Source organism: Primulina huaijiensis, chromosome 1 (genome assembly GCF_012295235.1).
Source record: "Primulina huaijiensis isolate GDHJ02 chromosome 1, ASM1229523v2, whole genome shotgun sequence".
Classification (NCBI taxonomy): domain Eukaryota; kingdom Viridiplantae; phylum Streptophyta; class Magnoliopsida; order Lamiales; family Gesneriaceae; genus Primulina; species Primulina huaijiensis.
In genome coordinates, this window is record NC_133306.1 from 19,411,598 (window position 1) to 19,431,988 (window position 20,391).

The window sequence follows — 20,391 nt, forward strand, 5'->3', positions numbered from 1 at the left end:
TTTTTTTTTATATACTAATTACTCCACTAACTAGGCTTTAGGCCTTTTAAGCTTCAAATTAAGCCCATTAGTGTTTGATTAGGATTTAATTAAAACATTAAAAAGGTTTTTCTTTAATTGAATATGTGAATTTATTAGCCGGGTTGCTAAAACGTTCGTATTTTTTTTGAAAAACCAACACCGATAAAATTTACGTCCCGGCGTATAAAATCACCTCAAAACCCCATATTTTTAAAAATAAGAAAAAGCATAACCCATATTTTAAATAAATAATTAAAAACAATTATTTAATAAAATCATTTTCTATTTTTCAGCCCTCGGTCTCAGTTCCTCGATCGCAACTCGAATATCCTTAAAAAAAATACATTTTAATGCAACAATGTAGAAAAATATATTTTAAACATGCAATCATGCACAACATAATTAATTAATGCAATTAAAATAATTAATTAAAATACAAGGAATTTAATAACTTGCGTGCATGTGGTTTACGTGAACCTTAAAATTTCTGGGGCGTTACACACAAGCTTCTTGTCGAATGATAATTCGCATGAGATTTGGATATGTTCGGTCATTGATTTTAGCCACACACATTCGCTGTTTAATTCCGTTTCAGTGTCTCTTTGTAGGATATGAGTTAAATCTACCAATAAATTTACAGCAAAAGATATATTAGGTCTTGTACAATTTGCAAGATACATAAGGGCACTAATAACACTTAGATATGGTACTTCTGGATCAAGAATAACTCCGTCATCTTCACATGGACGGAATGTATCTTTTTCTATGTTTAATGATCTAACAACCATTGGAGTACTTAAATGATTTGATTTATCCATATTAGAACGTTTAAGGACATTTTCCGTATAATTTAACTGGTGAACGAATATTCCACATTCTTTTTGTTCAATTTGCAAACCCAGACAATACTTTGTTTTTACAAGGTCCTTCATTTCAAATTCTTCCTTCAAGTACAACACAACTTTTTGAATTTCCTTATTCGTTCCAATGATGTTTAAATTATCGACATATACATCAATAATTACGCATTCGGATGTTGTTTTCTTAATGAAAACGCAAGGACATATTGAATTGTTTACATATCTCTTTTTCATTAAGTGTTCACTTAGCCGATTATACCACATTCGACCGGATTGATTTAACTCATATAATGATCTTTGCAATTTCACAGAATAACATTCTTTAGGTTTTGAGCATTGTGCTTCAGACATCTTAAATCCTTCGGAGATACACACACACACACACACACACACTATCTAGTGATCCGTATAAGTAAGTCGTGACAACATCCATAAGACGCATTTCTAAATTTTCAGATACCGCCAAACTAATCAAATACCGAAATGTAATTGCATCCATAACATGAGAATATGTTTATTCATAATCAATTCCAGGTCTTCGAGAAAAACATTGAGCAACAAGTCGAGCTTTATATCTTACTATTTCAATTTTCTCATTTCTCTTTCGAATAAAAACGCATTTGTATTCAACAGGTTTTACACTTTCAGGTGTAAAGACTATATGTCCAAAAATGTTACGTTTATTTAGCGAATCCAATTCAACCTGGATGGAGTCTTTTCATTTTATCCAGTCATGATGATTTTTACATTCACCAAAATATTTTGGTTCATGATCTTCATTGTCATTTATGATGTCAATTGCCACATTGTAAGAAAATATCTCATCAATTTCTTTTATATCTTTCATCAAGATGTCGACGCAAAAATATCATAACTTTTGCTTTTTCTTGTGATGATGAGATACTATTTTCTTTAATGGTCTCCCTTAGACCCAATGACTCAAGATGCATTTCTACATCGAGAGTCCATGTCATATAAATTTTTCCCGTAATGTCGAGTGCAATAAATTCGAGCTTTATCAAATTTGACATGGTGGTACTATAAAAATAACAATGCATTTTATTAGTTAAGTTCCAAATATATTAATATGACAGTAAAAAGTAACATATAAATTATAAGTACAAGCATTCTTAAAAATAAAGAAAAAACGAGAGGCACATATTCTCCGATAAATACAAGACTAGTGAGTATAATAACCAAAATAATTATACAAAATAACCTTGAAAGAACCATATTTTTCTTTTTCGAAAATTTTGATGAATAAAATTTTAGGGAGTAAGAGTAAGTGTGGAGTGATTGAATGTATTTGTAAAATCATATTTATAAGGTAAAAACTAGCCGTTTATGACGTTAAAAAATCTTTAAAAAATAAATGTATGTATATGTAAATTTTATGCTAATAATATGATTTATATAATGTTAATCATGTTTAAATAATTATGTATATCACATCACAATATTATAATGAGGTGTCAAAGACTCTTTTTATATAATACTGTGACATTATACAAATATATATATAATTATTATATAACACAATAAAAATATATAAATTGTGAAATAATCACATCACGTTATTATAATGAGGTGTCATAGAATACTTTTATATAATAACATGATATTATTCAAATATATTTATACAATAAATAAACAGTAACACAATAAAATTATATAAGCGGTGTAATAATATAATCACATCACGTTATTATAATGAAGTGTCATAAACTCATTTTATATAATAACGTGATATTATATATTAAATATATATACAATAAAAATAAATAAATAGTAAAATAAATATTCTTACTTTTGAATATTATTAGATTTTTCTTGTGTTTGGAGCTTGGAAAAATATGGAGAACCGAATTTTCGAGTATCGTGCTGATAACGTGTTAATAATAAAAATTTACGGTAAAAAAGTAAAAATCTCAAACTCACAAAATATATTAAACTACAAACTTTATAAAAATTTTGTCTACTTAATTGTATTTTTCTTCACATGAGAGACCTATTTATATAATTTATTTGGAAATAATCCAAAAATAATTACATTATTACACATTAATTTTCAATATTTACAACTCTTATTTTCAACATTCAATCTCTTTTTCAACAAATTCATGAAAGTCCACGAACACTCTTCAATTTTATTAGGATTTCAAATCCCATCAAACCAATTCCGTTTCGAAATCCACTCATTTCTAACACTTCAAATGACATACTAATTTTAAATCCCACCCAATCTCATTTTCTTTTATTCCAAACACATAGATATGCTAATGAAAACCAAAGCATAAAATATATTTTAAAGGCTTTTCAAAAATAAAAATAAAAAATAAATTGTGTTTTAATAAAATTTTGTAGTTTTAAAAACAATACTGTAATCACTTTAACACTGTTTTTTCATGAATTTACCATAACTATTACAATTTNATATATTTTTTTTTATAAATATAAATCGAATGAACCAGAAAAGACTTTCTGTATTTTATTATAATACTCAAAAGCTTCGAAAAGGGTGCACAAGTACCGGTAACGGGGAAAAATTATTTTTTATGTATTTTATATGCAAAGACCTATGGCTTTATAATTTAATAACAATAATATTATTTAATTCATAAAATATATATTATGAAAATTTATCAGACTTGCAAAATAGAGGCTTGGTGGTGTTTCCTTAAGACGAGCATTTGAAGATTAATACAGTCTACTCTCGAAAGAGAGAGAGAATAGAATGCGGGTCTAATTTCTAACTCCTCTGCATTTATAATTCGTTCCATATTTAAAATTGATTTTTCCAGAGGTAAATTGAGCTATCAGGTTTTATGGCTTCTGGGTTTTTTTTTCTTTATATACAGCGAGTGTTGGAGCGCAGTGACTGGCATGCAGACCAAAATCTCAGAGTAAAAGTTTGCTCTTTTCTGGGAATCTTTTAATCCTTCTGGTTGGTAAGTTTCTATGTTTGATTTTTCTCAATTTTTTCCAGTTCTCGTGCATTTTATGGGATTTGATCTGCCTCTAATTATTGGGAGAATTGATGTTTTTCCCCCTGCAGTTTTTGATTGATGCGCTTGTTAATTTGATGAGTTGCTGTTTTAGTTTGTATTAGATTCAATGGTGCATTTCATGCAAAGCTTTGGGTGTAGGAGTTTGTTTTGCTGCTTTGATTAAGGGTTTTTTTTTAATTTTTTTTTTTTTTAAATTGTTGATTTCTTGATGGAGTTAATTTTAGGTTGTGGGTGTAGAAGAAAGGGGAGAAGGGGAAGAGTGTGAGGCTACTAAATAGTGGTTGAGAGAATGGGATCTCAAGGGGGTGGTGGTAGTAGCAGCAGCAATGGGGGAACCCCTGACCTTCAAGTTCAAAATCCGGACTCGAAATCCAACCCCTTGCTTAGCCAAGGGTCCCTGTACAATCTCACTCTTGATGAGGTGCAGAATCAATTGGGCGATCTGGGGAAACCTTTAATTAGCATGAATATTGATGAGCTTTTGAAGACCGTGTGGACAGTTGAGGCTAATAATAATCACGCTATAGGAGGCATTGATTATGGGCCACCTGGGCAGCAGCCTGAGTGTGGCTCGTCTTTGAACCGCCAGTCAAGCCTCACATTGTCCAGGGATCTGAGTAGAAAGACTGTTGATGAGGTGTGGCATGATATCCAGCAAGGACAGAGAAGGAGTAGTCTGGATCGAAAAAGGACTCTCGGTGAAATGACTTTGGAGGATTTCTTGGTTAAGGCAGGAGTAGTTGTTGAATCATCTGCAGGGAAAAATAATTCAGGCCCGGTTTTTGGAGGAGTTGATGCGATTGGATTACCCCCACAAGCCCAATGGATGAATTATCAGATCCCATCTATTCCTATGCAGCAGATTCCTGCTTTCATGCGGAGCCAATCCGTTCAACGAACTGTTGCTCATGGTGGAAATCAGATAATGGATGCTGCATATCCGGAAACTCAAATAACCATGCCTTCGTCCCCACGGTTGGATACTTTGTCGGATACTCAGACTCCTGGACGAAAAAGGGTTGCACCTGGTGATTTTGTTGAAAAGAGCGTTGAGAGGAGACAAAAGAGGATGATCAAGAACAGGGAATCAGCTGCTCGATCACGAGCTAGGAAGCAGGTGTGTTTTTCACGCAAAAACTATCTGACCCCTTTTTTGTTGATTCTTCTTGTTGGCTATAGACACACGCTATCAACTTTTTTATGTGCACTGTGCAGGCTTACACCCATGAGCTGGAGAACAAGGTTTCACGTCTTGAGGAGGAGAATGAACGTCTCAAGAGACAAAAGGTTGCCTTTTTATCTCTATTCCCATTATTTTCACCTACTTCTATAAATATTTTAGCATTTCATTGCAATTCCTTCTAATTAGAACACATGGATATACAGTATCTACATAAATATTAAACATCTAACTTCATTTATGAAGATGATAATGAGACATGCTACAGTGAGATGCTAAAACATTTAAGCAATTTCCCCATATAGATGTTTTAACTTTTTCAAATTTTATTTGATTAGGAAATTTAAAATAACAGCCTAGTGCTTACTGTCTGGGCCTCCGGCTTCATTCCTTTCTTATTAACTAAGCCAGAAATGAGAAAATTGACTTTTCCCCAATTACAATGAGATTTTGATTAAGAACCTGATTCAGATGTCAAGGAATATGCTTACTATGTGGAGAGCCAGTAAGAACCATCAATTTCAAACTGTTAGTAGAATTTCATCATTGAAGTGTGCATCGATGTTACGAGGAAAAAATAGGAAATGTATGTCAACTTCCGAAACTATCAGGCATGCTATTTAGGTTCTATTAGCATGAATCTGACGGCGTTTAGTTTATTCCTTCTTCTAGAGCTATGCCTTGAGCGACTAGGAGTCCTGTTGAGCTTCATCATCTTATCAGACTATAATGTAACTGAAACCAATTTGTATCATAATTCGGTGGAATCTTTTTAGATCTGCATTAACCGTTTCCATGCATAAAATATTTGGCAAAATAATATAACAGTATTCTTGCTCAAAAATTTGTCGTTGTGTTAGTTGGAAGAGAATCCACAGGGTTTTGATTTAAATTTCTCTTTTAAGATGTCAGTTATGCTATGAATTGCTCCACTATTGGTTTTTGCCTTTCCAGGTTGGGTGAAAGTGGGATGGGAGTGGCGATGAGAGTGAAGGGTGCATAACCTTTTCTTTGAAAAAATGGCAGTGGGGACATCTAAGTGGAGGGGTGCCATATTCTTTGAATCCATCATTCCTGTTTCCTAATGGGGTGGGAGGGAAGATGGAATGAATGCTCGAAAACGTGCAAACCTGACCAACAAAATGTTGTAGTTATTACAATTTTTGGACCATATCTTGTCGTTTTCCATGCTTTTACTTCCCCTTTTCCCTTACTGTCATCCCCTTGTTCCAAATGAATGAAACAAACCTCTTTTCTATCAAGAAAATTCTTGCAGACTGGGTTCTTCATCAGTAGATAAACGATAATTTGTGTGAATAGCTCCAATTTCGTGTCCCAGTTAGCTGGTATGCAGCAACTTCAGCAAACTGAGCCTTTCGTTATTTGTCATACCAGTTTTGATCTTTTTGAGCTAGGAGTTTCAGTTTCCTCATCTGTTGGTCACTGTGCCTAGCTTTTCTGTCTTATTTACTTGAGTTGAGCGCAAAATTATCTTTGGAAGGAAGAGGATACTAACTCTTTCACTATGCAATATAATTGCTACAAGATCTGGCATTTTTCGCTATTAAAAGTTTTTGCAGATAATGGTGATGTATCACAATTATTTTAAATCAAACAACACAACAGCAGATACTCTCGATCTCGTAGCAATTTCATAGTGAAGGAGGAAGTATCTTTGTACTTCCCAAGCTACTAAAATTTTAGTAAATAATATTGATGCAACTGAGCTATTTTAAGCCGAACAACACAGCTGAGTCAAGATTGTTGCTAGACCAGACAATCCCCACCAGCAATTGTTACAACTTACAACTAGAAATCAAACCAATAACTCTTGACTTTTGTTCTTATGTTTGGACAAAGTGCTTGTCGGCTATCAAACCTGCAATACAATCTAAGAATGCCGCTGCTTCTCTAGTCAGCCAAAAAAATTTGTGGGCGGTGACCGGTGTTCTTGTCACCAGTTGCCTAGTAAAGGCTAAGGACTCTTCCTGGCTAGCAAGGCATACATTCTTGTTTAATTGTTCTCTGATTTCACTAATATTCACTTGATGCACACCTTTTATCAATTGCTACAACTATACTTGCAGGAATGGGAGAAGGTGTTGCCTAGCATGCCACCACCTGAGCCGAAGTATCAGCTTCGGAGAACGAGTTCTGCTCCTATATGAGGGTTGTGTAGATTCATCGTGTTCTGCTGTTGTTTTTACTTAGTAGTATTTGTTTCTATTGTCTTTGGTGCTTGCGGTATGCAGGATCTTGTCCAGACGACAGCCTCAGGTTGTAATCTTCCAGTTTTTCTATGTGTGAACATCCTTCAGACTCCTTGTAGCGTTACGAGCCTCGTTTCTGTATGTACATTATTGTCATAGATATATTGTGTTCAACTTAGTAAGTCATCAGCTCAAATGTATTCTCAACACCATGTTATCTGGTAAGCTCTACTCATTTAGGTAGTATTTGGCTCTTTCCATGAATTTTGATGTCTAGTTGATTTTTTCACCTGCAAGGATTGGTCGAATATTTGGTACTTTCGAAAAGTATTTTATACCTTTAAATTAAGTTGGAAATGAGACGTATGTTGGGTGATGATGGTATGTCATTTCAATTTGTATTTGTATCATAATAATATTTGGATATTTGTATCAATTAAAGTTATGAATTGTAATATAATTGTTTTATAAGGAAATGTAAAGATGGGATAAAAATATTTTTTTCTATTAATTATTTTTGTAATGAGTACATTTGTTTATATTTTCTTGAAATGAAAATATTAATGGATTGGTTGTGCGAGTCAATGTGGAATTTGAAGCCACAACATCGGATCTTTAAAGATTGTTTTCACTCAATATTTTGATAATTAAATATAATTAATCCTTGCAAAAGGGATTGATGTAAGTCGCTCCAACACAGAAATAAGATTGTACAAAAAAAAAAAAAAAAGATACTTTTTTAGAAAGAGAGAGGATGTAAACACCTTTGTTTAACGAAGTCAAAAAAATTATGGCCTTTAGATTTGCCTCTGCATCTCTTCAAGAAGTTAAAGATTTCTTCTCCAATAATATTTACATAGAAATTTATATGAGACCACATCATATATCAATTTTGTAAGGCGAATTTTCTATACAACTTGACCTATAAAAAAAAGTATTATTTTTGTGCTAAATTTTGTGTTACATTTCATTCTAAGTATGAACTAGGCCAACCCGTCTCATGGATAAGTGAGACCGTCTCACAGAAAACGTATTCTTATAATTTATTCTAACATGGACACTTGCTCCTTGCATTTCACAGTGAACAAGATGTTATTCTTGAGTTATTATACGAAAACGTGAATTCTGCATTTTACGGTGAACAAGATGATATTTTTGAGGTATTGTACCCAAAGGTGTATCTAAAGATAAGTATTTATCCTTACACATGAGATTCATACCTGTGCAATAAACCCACATATCTGTTCTATTATACCTATTAAAGTGTAAATAAATGATACGTTTTCCAATTATGAAAAGACCACATGACCTTTCATCCATATTAAACTTGAAAATACTAAAGATGATACTAAATGATATATTTGTAAAATTTCTAAATTGATAAGGAAATACATGTAAATTTAATCTTATCTTTCTATATGGTTTTTTTTTTAAAATTAATTTTTAAAAAAATTTAATTTAAAAAATAAGATAGACGGTGGGATTTTGTAAAACTAAAGCTAAACGTCACCATCATTGACGGATGTTGCAATAAATTTTACAGCGTCTATCACTAATAACAGCAGACGCTGCAGCTGCAAAATTGCAGTGCAGCTGCAACATTTTGGCAGCGGACACTGCTTTTTTAATTATTATTGTTATTGAATTTGGACACATATCTTATCTTGTTAGTAAAATAAGAAGAATAAATGCAAAAAATAAGAGTTGAAACTCAAGTTCAATAATTTGAAAAATAGATCAATTTAAATTGTGAGTTCATTAGCCAGTTTTTTTTTAAATTCTTTATTTGTAAAATATTAATTAATTTATTTTAAAAAATTGTACTTATTTTTGTTTTATAAAAAATTTTATATAAATATTTGTAAGCTTAGTTTTCGAAAAAAAATTTATAAACGTAGCTTTCTACTTATTTTTTATTTTATTATTACTAGCAATATGATTAATAAAAATTTTTGAATTTGTACTTTTTTTATTTTTTAGACAAAATATTTTATTTATTTAAATATACATTGATTTAGTTTTTTTAAAAAAAATAAAAGAAGTGGATGTATGTCGATTTACTTATTTTTTATTTTAAATTAATGAATTTTAGCTCCAGCTTTCCTTTTTTGTATCTTCATTAATTTGAAAGATAAATTACTTTTATTTTTTCGTAGGAAGAAATTTTTGAATATGTGCACGATTTCCAAAAGATAAAACTCTTCATCTTCATCTTCAAGATCCTCTACTAGGCTTCACCCATAATAGAAAAAATGTGAACTCTACACTTTTCACTCCTCACCCTCCTCACCTCAAGCTCCTCATCTTCAAGATCATCTACTATGCTTCAGTCATAGTATGTCAACTCACTCTCTACATTTCAAGCTCTTCACCTCAAGTTCTATTAGACTCCAACCTTAGTAGGAAAATTATGAATTGTATGAACCCTCACCCTCCGTACATCAAGTTCTCTACTCTCACCACCTCAAGCTAATCAACTAGGCTCCAACATTCACCCTCACCATCTCAAGCTCCTCTACTTGGCTTCAGCTTTAATAGGTAAAATTTAATTTTCAGTTTTTCCAACTCTTCTCTTCTACTAGGCTCAGCCCAATTAGGTAAAATTTAATTTCTTCTCCTCTACTAGGTGTAGCCCAAGTAGGTAAATTTTAATTTTACTTCTCCCCAACTCTTCTCAACTACTAGGCGTATTCCAAGTAGGTAAAATTTAATTTTCAATCTCATCTCTTCTCCTCTACTAGGCATAGCCCAAGTAGATAAAATTTAATTTTCAATCTTCTCAACTCTTCTCATCTACTAGGCATATCCCAATTAAGTAAAATTTAATTTTCGATCTCCTCAACTCTTCTCATTTACTAGGTATCGCCCAAGTGGGAAAAATTTAATTTCCCTTCCCCTTAACTCTTCTCCTCTACTAGGCGTAGCCTAACTAGATAAAATTTAATTTTCAATTTCCCTACATCTTCGCCTCTACTAGGCATAGCGCAAGTTGGTAAATTTAATTTTCAGTTTCCTCAACTCTTCTCCTCCACTAGACATAGTCCGAGTAGGTAAAATTTAATTTTCCTTCTTCCCAACTATTATCCTCTAGTAGGCATTGCCCAAGTAGGTAAAATTTAATTTTAAATCTCTCCAACTCTTCTCCTCTACTATACGTAGCCCGAATAGGTAAAATTTAATTTTCAATTCCCTCAACTCTTCTCCTCTACTAGGCGTAGCCCGAGTCGGTAAAATTTAATTTTCCTTATCCCCACTTTTCTCCTCTACTGGACATAGTCTAAGTAGGTAAAATTTAATTTTCAATCTCCCCACCTCTTCCTCTACTAGGCATAGCCCGAGTAGGTAAAATTTAATTTTCAATCTCCTCAACTCTTCTCTTCTACTAGGCATAGCCCGAGTAGGAGTAGCCCAAGTAGGTAAAATTTAATTTTCCTTCTCTCCAACTCTTCTCGTCTACTAGCGTAGCCCGAGTAAGTAAAATTTAATTTTCAATCTTCCTACCTCTTCTCCTCTACTAGTCATAGTCCGAGTAGTTAAAATTTAATTTTCAATTTCCCCACCTCTTCTCCTCTACTAGGCATAGCCCAAGTAGATAAAATTTAATTTTCCTTCTCCCCAACTTTTCTCCTCTACTAGACGTAACCCGAGTAGGTAAATTTTAATTTTCAATCTTACCAACTCGTCTCTTCTACTAGGCTTAACCCAAGTAGGTAAATTTAATTTTCAATCTCCCAAACTTTTCTCATCCACTAGGCATATCTCGAGTAGGTAAAATTTGATTTTCAATCCCCCCAACTCTTCTCCTCTACTAGGCGTAGCCCAAGTAGGTAAAATATAATTTTCCTTCTCCCCAACTCTTTTCCTATACTGGGCGTAGCCTAAGTAGGTAAACTTAAATTTTCAATCTCCCCACCTCTTCTCCTCTACTAGGCATAGCTCGAGTAGGTAAAATTTAATTTTCAATCTCTTCAACTATTCTCCTCTATTAGGCATAGCCCGAGTAGATAAAAGTTAATTTTTAATCCCCCCAACTCTTCTCCTCGCCCATGTAGGTATAATTTCATTTTCAATCCCCCATCTCTTCTCCTCTACTAGTTGTAGCCCAAGTAGGTAAAATTTAATTTTCCTCAACTCTTCTCTTCTACTAGGCATAGCCCAAGTAGGTAAAATTTAATTTTCAGTCTCCTCACCTCTTCTGCTCTACTAGGCATAGCCCAAGTAGGTAAACTTCAGCTCATGAATGAGCTCATGTCATCCTCATAATACAACAACATCCACGAACTTAATACAAGAACTCGTTTTTATTAAATTTTAACCGATTACGCAGGACAAATTCAGAAACGAAATACATCAACAATAAAATCTAGAGTATTATTTTCTAAGCTGGTAAGCATTCCGGGGCCTTTTTAAAGCCTTACCTGGCGCATTCTTCAACTTTCCTTTATGCTCTTCTTGTACCTCCTCAGGACCAAGTCACCCATTTAGAAGTTTCTGATGACTCTACGATTGTAAGATTGAGCTATATGATTTTTATAATCTTCCATGCGAATGCTCGCGGCCTCTTTTTTCTCTTCCAACAGCTCAAGGTCATGGGCTATCTTAAGTGTCTTTTTCTCGGAACCCAACTCTACAATTTCAGGTTCTTCGTCCGCTACCTCCTTAACCTCTTTCTTCAATACGGGAACCCATTTCTTCCCTTCCTAATCATGTTAACTTCTACACGCGCTCTTTTTCCCTATTCCTTTACTGCCCCTTCATAACAGCGACGCGCGACTTTTTTGTCCCCTGCACGATACTCCAAATCCTTTTCCCACAGGAAACTTAAGCTTCTGATGATAGGTGGAAGCTAGAGCTCTGAAATCCTTTAGGGCTGATCGTCCCAGAATTCCATTATATGCTGACAGGGTATCCACCACTGTGAAGGTTATCATTTTTGTTACTCGTCAAGGATCAGTCCCCAAGGATAGGGGAAGAACAATCTGACTCAATGACGGAATGGCATGTCCCGCAAACCCATACAGAGGGGTAGTGACCGACTCAAACTCAAATCCTTCCACTTTCATCTGATCCAATATTCTTTTGAACAAAATATTCACAGAGCTTCCATTATCAATAAAGATCCTTACCACATCGTAATTGGCAATGGTGGCCGTCACCACCAAGGTATGCCTTGGAGGTCTTCCGGCCCAAAGCTGATGATGGGATCTTGTGGTAAGTCTGCACCCTTAGATATTTCAAAAGTCGAATTCCCCACATTCTCATTGAGACAATGTTCAGCTCTCGTATTAGGATGAGGTTGTTCATGTCTCGTTTCAGGACGAGATTGTTCGGGTCTCGTCTGAGGACGTGACGATGCTGAGTTAGTTCTTTTGCTTCCTCTCCGGCCTACCATCTCTACGCTCAGCTCAAAGCTTACCACAGACGGCGTCAAGTGATACTCACTAGAAATATAGGGTTCGGTTCCAGAAGGTGATATTAGCCTGAATGTAGACCTCGAATTCATTCTAGGCTTGAAATCATGAAGGAGACCGTTAGAAGGGGGCCGGGAGGGTGTCACAGCATAGCCTCTCCGACGCTCAAGTCAGATATTAAGAATAAAATGAAAGAGCAGATAGAGACGCTGCTAAGAATCAATGTAGTGAATGAATAATTAGACTCTCAAACCTGATATTTATAGGAGCGTACATGAGATCCATCATGTGGTTAGAAATAGGCCGGGGGTCCAAAGTTTTGTTTGGACCTGATCTTAATGGATCTATTCATAGGATATCAATGTTAAAATAGAACATCTCTAAACAAATATTATTGAATAAATCCATTTATATCTAATAAATTGTCAATATGAAATTATGATTAATGGACTCGTTTATGTTTTGTTTTAAAAATTTTCATTCCCTATGTATTGAAATACATATGAGATGAAATTTTTTTTAAAAAAAAATCACTCTGTGATTTTCAAAAATCGTCTATGATATATTCAACCATCTCTCAATCCCCTTGATACCAAAATAGCCGGCATGAGAAAACTTTAAAATATTTATAGAAAATACAATCACTAAAAGTTTAATCGCCTCCATTTAGTTTTAGAACCAAATTTCTCTTGAAGTAAATTTCCAAATTAAATAATTACTCTGTTTCAACCTAATTCCGACTAACCTGTGGCTCAAACGGCAAGTAAATGAAGTGATCTTATCAAATGAATACTCTTTAAAACTTCATATATAATCTTTTAAAATATAAGTTTCGTGTTCAATAATATTTTAGACACCCACTAAATTGGAAATTGGAATCACGAGTCCCCCAACCACTACTAACTCTACTTCCAAACATCCATATTCAACTTTTAAAAAGAGTAGATTCAAGAACGACGCAGCAAAACCCAGATGTAACTTGGAATTAGAAACTGATGGAGGTAAAAAGTCGAGCCGCAACTTGATCAAATCTCGTTGCAATTAATACATTTATTGGATATTACTAACTTCAGAACAGTAGAGGGTGGTAGAAACTTGTATAGAACTAATGCATCGTGACTTCACCATGTTAACCTGGAGGCCAGTTCATCTGTCGTCCCCCAAGCAGATGAATATGAAGGTGATAGACAGATTGGCCTGCCAAAATAGTCTTAAGTCAAGACCAACCAAAGGAAAATTAATCACACATTGAATGCATAAGATAACCGGTAGAAAGCTGACACCTACATCCTTTAGGACCGTCATTAATCACGAGCCTGAAGCCATCCTCGAGGCCTTCTTTTTTAGCAACAAGCTTTGCAGCATAAAGAAGGTAACCAAGAATCTCGCAATGTTTCTCCTCAGCCTGCAAGATATGATCATAATTCAAAAAAAATTGATGGTCAACTGATAAAGGAGAGCTGCCTTATTCTTGAAAATTTGAATAGATTTTACATTTATAAAGGAGGGAAGCAAGAGAATATGAAAGTTGACAAAGGAAAAGGTTCTGGCACATTTTCAGTCAAATCCAGATCCATGAAGTGCACTAGTTCTTGAAATCAATCGAGGGGTCACGTGACATAGACTGCACAAGCCTAGCCCAAAGTGGGACTGTGACAAGATTTTGAACGTCAAAAGTGTACACGTTATTGAAATTCAAGAACTCTCATGGAGTGAGCTCAATCATATTTCTACTAAACAATGAACTCATCTTGAAGATCTTTATTGACTAAGCTCTAAACAATGAAGAAGTCATCATGAAGATATGTATTGACTAAGCTTTCTTAGAGTCTTCTAAATTCAATTGACTAACCAAAAATCCGGTCTTCACAAGTGCTCTATTAATGTTTTCCGGTATGAAAAAAATTCAGTTTTTCCAATGTAGCTATTGATTTGATAGTTGTACAAACCTGTTCATTGCTTATTATTCTTACAGGTGTTGGTTAGATTACATTCTTCAATAACTTTGCCGGTAAAGCTAGAACAAAACATTCAGATACTCTGGAATCGGGATGAAATTATAAGAAACTTCTACCGATAATCTCGAGATTAAAATTCTCGCAAAGTTCTTTAAACATTGTCAGAATAATGTTCTCTCTACAGCACACAAGTTTCCAACCCATCACTTCAACCGATAATCTTGAGATTAAAATTCTCACAAAGTTCTTTAAAAATTGTCAGAATAATGTTCTCTTTACAGCACGCAAGTTTCCAACCCATCTAAGGCGCAAACGAAATCTGTTCATTCACCACACAGTTGGGTAGGAATGAAACATCTTTATACTACTAGACGTGTTTCAGGTTTTAAATGGATTAGAGATCATATCAATAAAGCGATGAAATCACAAGATACATGAAGTTCGCATCAAAGACACTAAATAAGTAGGAAAAAAATACCTTTGAAACTTCAGTTAAGCCATCTTTCAATTTAGGAACAATCACGATATGTAAATAAGTAGAAAAAAATACCTTTGAAATTCCAGTTAAGCCATCTATTACTTTAGGAACAATCACGATGTGTATAGGCGCCTGCGGAGCTATGTCCCTGAAAGCTAGAACCTGCCAAAGAAGAATGAACAGCTCTGAGAATTTAATAAATACACAAAATGCTTTGAGAGTGGAGACTTGCATGCACAGCCTCTTAATACAACATTCACTGCCTAAAAAATCAGAAAATCATATACGATTGAAATCGTGACGAGTAAATAACAAATAAACCATTCATAAACTGTTTGTAGAGGACCAAGTGCCAGCTTTTTTTACCAAATTCTATAGTTTGCCGATTCAATTCAAATCATTTCAATCATACAATAAATTAAGTGCCATATTTTGTTGATTACAATGAGGGAGGATGTATGAACCAATAAAATGAAGATATTTTGAGTATCAGAAGTGGAACAAGATCAACCCTCAAACCCAGGTAATTCTCCTATCTAGTTATGCTTCTTTGGATTCAAATCCAGTTCATGTGCATTTTGACCTAAGTCGGGTTTCAAAAAATTCAAATCCTGATTGTTTCGATGATCTTCCTATTGCTTCTAGGAAATCTAGTAGAAAATTAACAAAACACCCCATATCTAAATATATATGTCCTATGAAAACCTAGCACACTGATTTTCATCCTTCACCTTGCAACTGTTTGTCTGGTGTGGATATACCTAAGAATAAATAAGAAGTTCTACCCAAATGGAAGGCAGCAGTTCATGAGTAGATACGAGCTCATAAAAAACTGGTACATGAGAGCATGTTGATCAACATAAAAGAAAAGTTCTAGCTGGATGCAAGAGGGTTTCACAATAAACTTCAATTCCATTGGATCTCCTGAGCGTAATAAAGCTAGATTGATAGACGAGATCGGACATTGGGTATGCAGTCAGTGTTGCTAGCCAGTTTATGCACTTTCCAAGTAAAGAACATCTTGAAGTTGGGTATAAAATCTCAATATGTCTTGAAGTGACACCTAGAAAAGGGCCCTTCTTTAAGAAGAGCAATCAGAGAAACATCGAGGTATTTACAGACGTTGATTGGTTGGTTCAGCTACAGATCAAAGATCTACTTTGGGGTACGGCACTTTTTTGTGGAGAAATCTTGTTACTTGGAGAAGGCAGAATTTTAGAGCCATGGCTAATTGTGTGCATGAAATTTTATGGATTGAGGTTGTGTTTGAATTCATGGCTTTGATTTGATTAAGGATTTGATGAATGAATTTCAAATGCCACCAGTTTTCAGTGTATTTGAAATCCACCAAAATTGCTTAATTTGATAAAGAGTGGATTTGAAAATTTATCCATCCAAACTAGTCAAAAGAATTTGAAATAATTGTTCATCGTGTCAAATCCGTGTATTCAAACACAACCTATTGATCATTCTTGAAGAATTGAGGATGAAGTTCGAAATGCAAATGAAAGTATTCTGACAACAGGGCAACATTCAATGCTGTTAACAACCATGTTAAACGCGATCCCCATTTGGAGTCTTTGTATCTAAGAATTAACAAATTATACTCCACATTTTTTCACAAAAAATCGTGTCTACCACAATAGAGAAAATAGCATAATCTAAATTATCACAAGGGCGCATCTTCATAAAATGAGAGCAAAAGGATCATAAAAGACAACCTTTTCATCCTCGAACACGATATTGGCAGGTATCTCCTTGTTGATAATCTTGTCAAATCTGCAGTTTCCAACATTCAATAAAATCAAATATTCAAATTCATATACAAGTAAATACATGTATATGTATATATATGCGAGTTGCTTTACATGGTGGGAGAATCAGAGGGAACAGCAGCAAGGGCAGCCTCTTTCTCGGAAGCCATTTTCGTCAGCTGCGCTGCTTGGTGGGGTTTATATTTGGAGGTAATTCGCTTTTGCCCCCACAAAATACAAGTAGTCTCCAGCTAACCCCTTTTGTTTTACAAATTCATCCTTCAATATTTCTTACTATACCTTTTGGCCCCCGATTCATTTTGTCAGTCACCTAGTATTCAAAATTTTGGGGGAAAGAATTAGCAACTGGAGGGAATTATGAGATTATCTGTATTTACTTTGAAAAACTAGATTCATTATTGACAATATAAAAATTATTTAACAAATTATTTTAAAATTTTGAAATATTGCATTTTTGAAAAAAAAAATATAATCATATAACGATAGTTAAAGTTTATGAGAAAAAAATTAAATCAGAATAATGATTACGTCGAGGATCGAAGATCATTTTCATCTCTTCTATTTTTCTTTCTATTGTTTTCCCTATTTGATACTAGATTTCTAAGTTTTTTCTAATATATATGATGATAACCAATATCTAATAAAGAAATCTAAGAGCATGTATATATAAATTTCCAAGATTAAATCGAGGTTTCTTCATATTATTTTATATTTATGTCTTTGGTTGCAGCGTTCGCTATCTCTGACGGTTACGTACCCAACAGCGGACGCTGCTGGTGTGGACCAATGCAGCGTCCGCTGTAGGTGTGGACCAGTTTGCATCGTCCGCTGCCGTCTCTACATGTGGTGTGTGTGAACTCCGCAGTCTTAGACCACCTTTATATGTGATGTGTGTGGTTTCAGGTGCACGAACATGTCATTTTTTGTAGACTTTATTTCAGCGTCAATTATTTGACACGCGTGAATTGTTTTTTTATATGTTGTGTTTCATTCATACTCGTTTCATTCATACTCACCAATATATTACAAATTCAACTTCAGCAAACTCTGCCTAAATATTTACAACATTTGAAGAAGGTAAAGAGTTGTTTTTTACATATATAATATGTTTAGTATTATAATATATTTTAGTAATTATTATTATTTGTATGATATAGTAATATATTTTTAATAATAATAATATTTTATGATTTTTTTATTAATTTTTTTACAGGATAACTGCTAATCAAGGTCCAGGAGATCCTATTATCCTGTATTTGCAATCGACGCAGAATTAATCTGTAGTTTCTGTTGAATATGTTTACGATATTGTACTTGTTAAGCGTTCGGATGATCTTATCTAGGTGTTATTTCTCAGAAATAATATACACAATAGTGTGTTAGACATATTTAAATCATACGAGATTATATTTTGTTCTAAAATGTGGCTTCCATGTATATGATAATAATCTAATTATTGTTCTTTTTGAATGGTGACGACATGAGACACATGCATTTCACTTTAGATGTGGTGAGGCTACAATCACTTTACAAGATATTTATGTTATTTGGAGTCTGAAAATTAATAGGGAGCCAGTGACTGGAGTAGATTATTCACATAAAGTGACTGAATGACAACATATGTGCTTCGAGTTGTTGGGATATGAACCTCTACCATCACATTTTAGAGGCGGTCACTTGTCTATTATATTTTTACATGCTCACTGTGAATCCACCGTTATTTTTTTACTTTATTTATTATTGTTCGCAGATATAGACCTGAAACGAGATTAAATTTGTTAGACAGATAGTGTATATCTCTTGTTGCGGCTGTTGGTAACCCCAAAATATTTCCAGTTACTCTTTATGGTGCGTTATAATATTTGAAAATTGATGTCACAATATAAATTTTGTAAAATATTTGAATATATAATCATAATTTTTTATGTATTAGATGGAAATCTGTATTTAGTTATACTCATATACCGACGCATGTGCTGATAATTATAAGGAATTGTTTTGATCGTATGAATAATGATGAAGTATTTTTAAACTTATTAAGTAAAATTTATTTAATTTGTGTTATTTTTAATATTTTGTAACATTAATTTTTGTTATTTTTTGCAATTTAACTTGATCATGTACAAAAAATGATATTAATATAAAAACTATCATTGATTCAATGGATAATAATATACGGCGATATGTTTATCCCTTGATGTGCTTCGAGATTTTAGAGATGCATAGTCTCAATCGTGTGATGCGATAATTCAGGATGAGACAATATATTCCAACGCCTTTGCTTGACAATGACGACTTACACAATATCACTAGGATAGGTCATAACAATAATGATTAGAATGAATATCATAAAAATGCAATTCTTATGTGGAATAGAAAGTCAAGGTATGTTGTACAAGGTGAACGACATGGAAGATCAAGACAAATCGATGATTATTATATGTAGTTGTATGAACAAATAACTGTACATATTATATCACCTATAATGCATGGATCGACTTGGTTTTCGTCTATATCCACATGATATGTTTGTTGCCAAACAACCTCATCCTCAACAAAATGTTAGCACACCTCCTGATTCGTATCATTCATCTGATGTATTTGATATTGTTGGGGCATTTATTCGGTTCGATGATATTGGTCAATCTTGTAGTTTCGATACTAGTTGATATGTGGTGGATTTGCAGGGACATCTGATGGATTTGGTAATGCAGTCACATCTGGTGTACTTTTTGGGTTCATATTGGAGGGTCATCTGAATTGACACATGTGATCCACGATTCGTTCGTTGACCAGGGTTAACACATTTTAATTTTCTAAAATTTCCAAAGTTTTATGGAGCTTCTAAATTTTGAGTGCCAACAACCGGTGCATGAACTGAACTCTATGAGAAATTTCGTATCACATGTTATCATTCTAGAATTTTCAGATATAAACAATGAAGGTGATGGTGATTGTTTCCATAAGCCGAGCAAATGATCTTTATAATATTGACTTGTGTAGAGGTGATCGAAAATGTCGGCCACCTAACTGTGGAACCGGATGCCACAAATGATTTGTAACTATTTTTGTTATGTATTTTTTGTAAAATGTTTAATCTTTCATTGTAGCATATATTTTTTTGGTGAAATTTTTAATTATTTTATTATATTTTATTGTGATGTTAGTTGTTACTAATCTATATGGGTTCTGTCACGTCCCGAGAGGGGTTAGTTGACACCGACATTGTTTTACAATCACACAATTGAAATCAACAAGCCTTGTAGTACAGTATAAACCAAAAACAAGTTTATTACTCATAATCAATCATAAAATTGTCTTTACAACGTATATTCTTCTGATTGTAGTGCCAACAATCATGTTGTCGGATAGAGATACAAGATTCATGTTACGTTTATGGTAGAGCTCTCAAGAAGCCATGAAAACGAAATTTACTCTTAATAACTCTCAAACTGATGGCCAAACAAGAGAACGATTCAAACCTTAGAGG

General features: G+C 33.7%; 2 protein-coding genes across 9 annotated transcripts; one reads left to right on the plus strand and one right to left on the minus strand.

The window, feature by feature from the left end:
• Positions 1-3,532: 3,532 nt before the first annotated feature.
• Positions 3,533-7,543, plus strand: LOC140982621 (ABSCISIC ACID-INSENSITIVE 5-like protein 2). Of its 8 annotated transcripts, none has more exons than XM_073449243.1 (5): positions 3,533-3,621; positions 3,740-3,829; positions 3,937-5,006; positions 5,105-5,176; positions 7,157-7,543. In XM_073449243.1, exons 3-5 carry the CDS (start codon positions 4,179-4,181, stop codon positions 7,235-7,237), a joined length of 981 nt encoding a protein of 326 aa, XP_073305344.1. In that variant the 5' UTR covers positions 3,533-3,621; positions 3,740-3,829; positions 3,937-4,178; the 3' UTR covers positions 7,238-7,543. The 8 variants fall into 8 exon arrangements, with proteins under 8 accessions (XP_073305344.1, XP_073305328.1, XP_073305374.1 ...); XM_073449227.1 differs by having other exon boundaries at positions 4,114-5,006; XM_073449273.1 differs by having other exon boundaries at positions 3,740-3,825; positions 4,114-5,006.
• Positions 7,544-13,645: 6,102 nt separating this feature from the next.
• LOC140982655 (adenylylsulfatase HINT1) lies at positions 13,646-17,147 on the minus strand. Its single transcript, XM_073449285.1, has 5 exons — positions 16,995-17,147; positions 16,848-16,905; positions 15,199-15,288; positions 13,978-14,095; positions 13,646-13,887 (listed from the first exon to the last, which is right to left on the minus strand). Exons 1-5 carry the CDS (start codon positions 17,048-17,050, stop codon positions 13,820-13,822), a joined length of 390 nt encoding a protein of 129 aa, XP_073305386.1. The 5' UTR covers positions 17,051-17,147; the 3' UTR covers positions 13,646-13,819.
• Between the last annotated feature and the right edge of the window lie 3,244 nt (positions 17,148-20,391).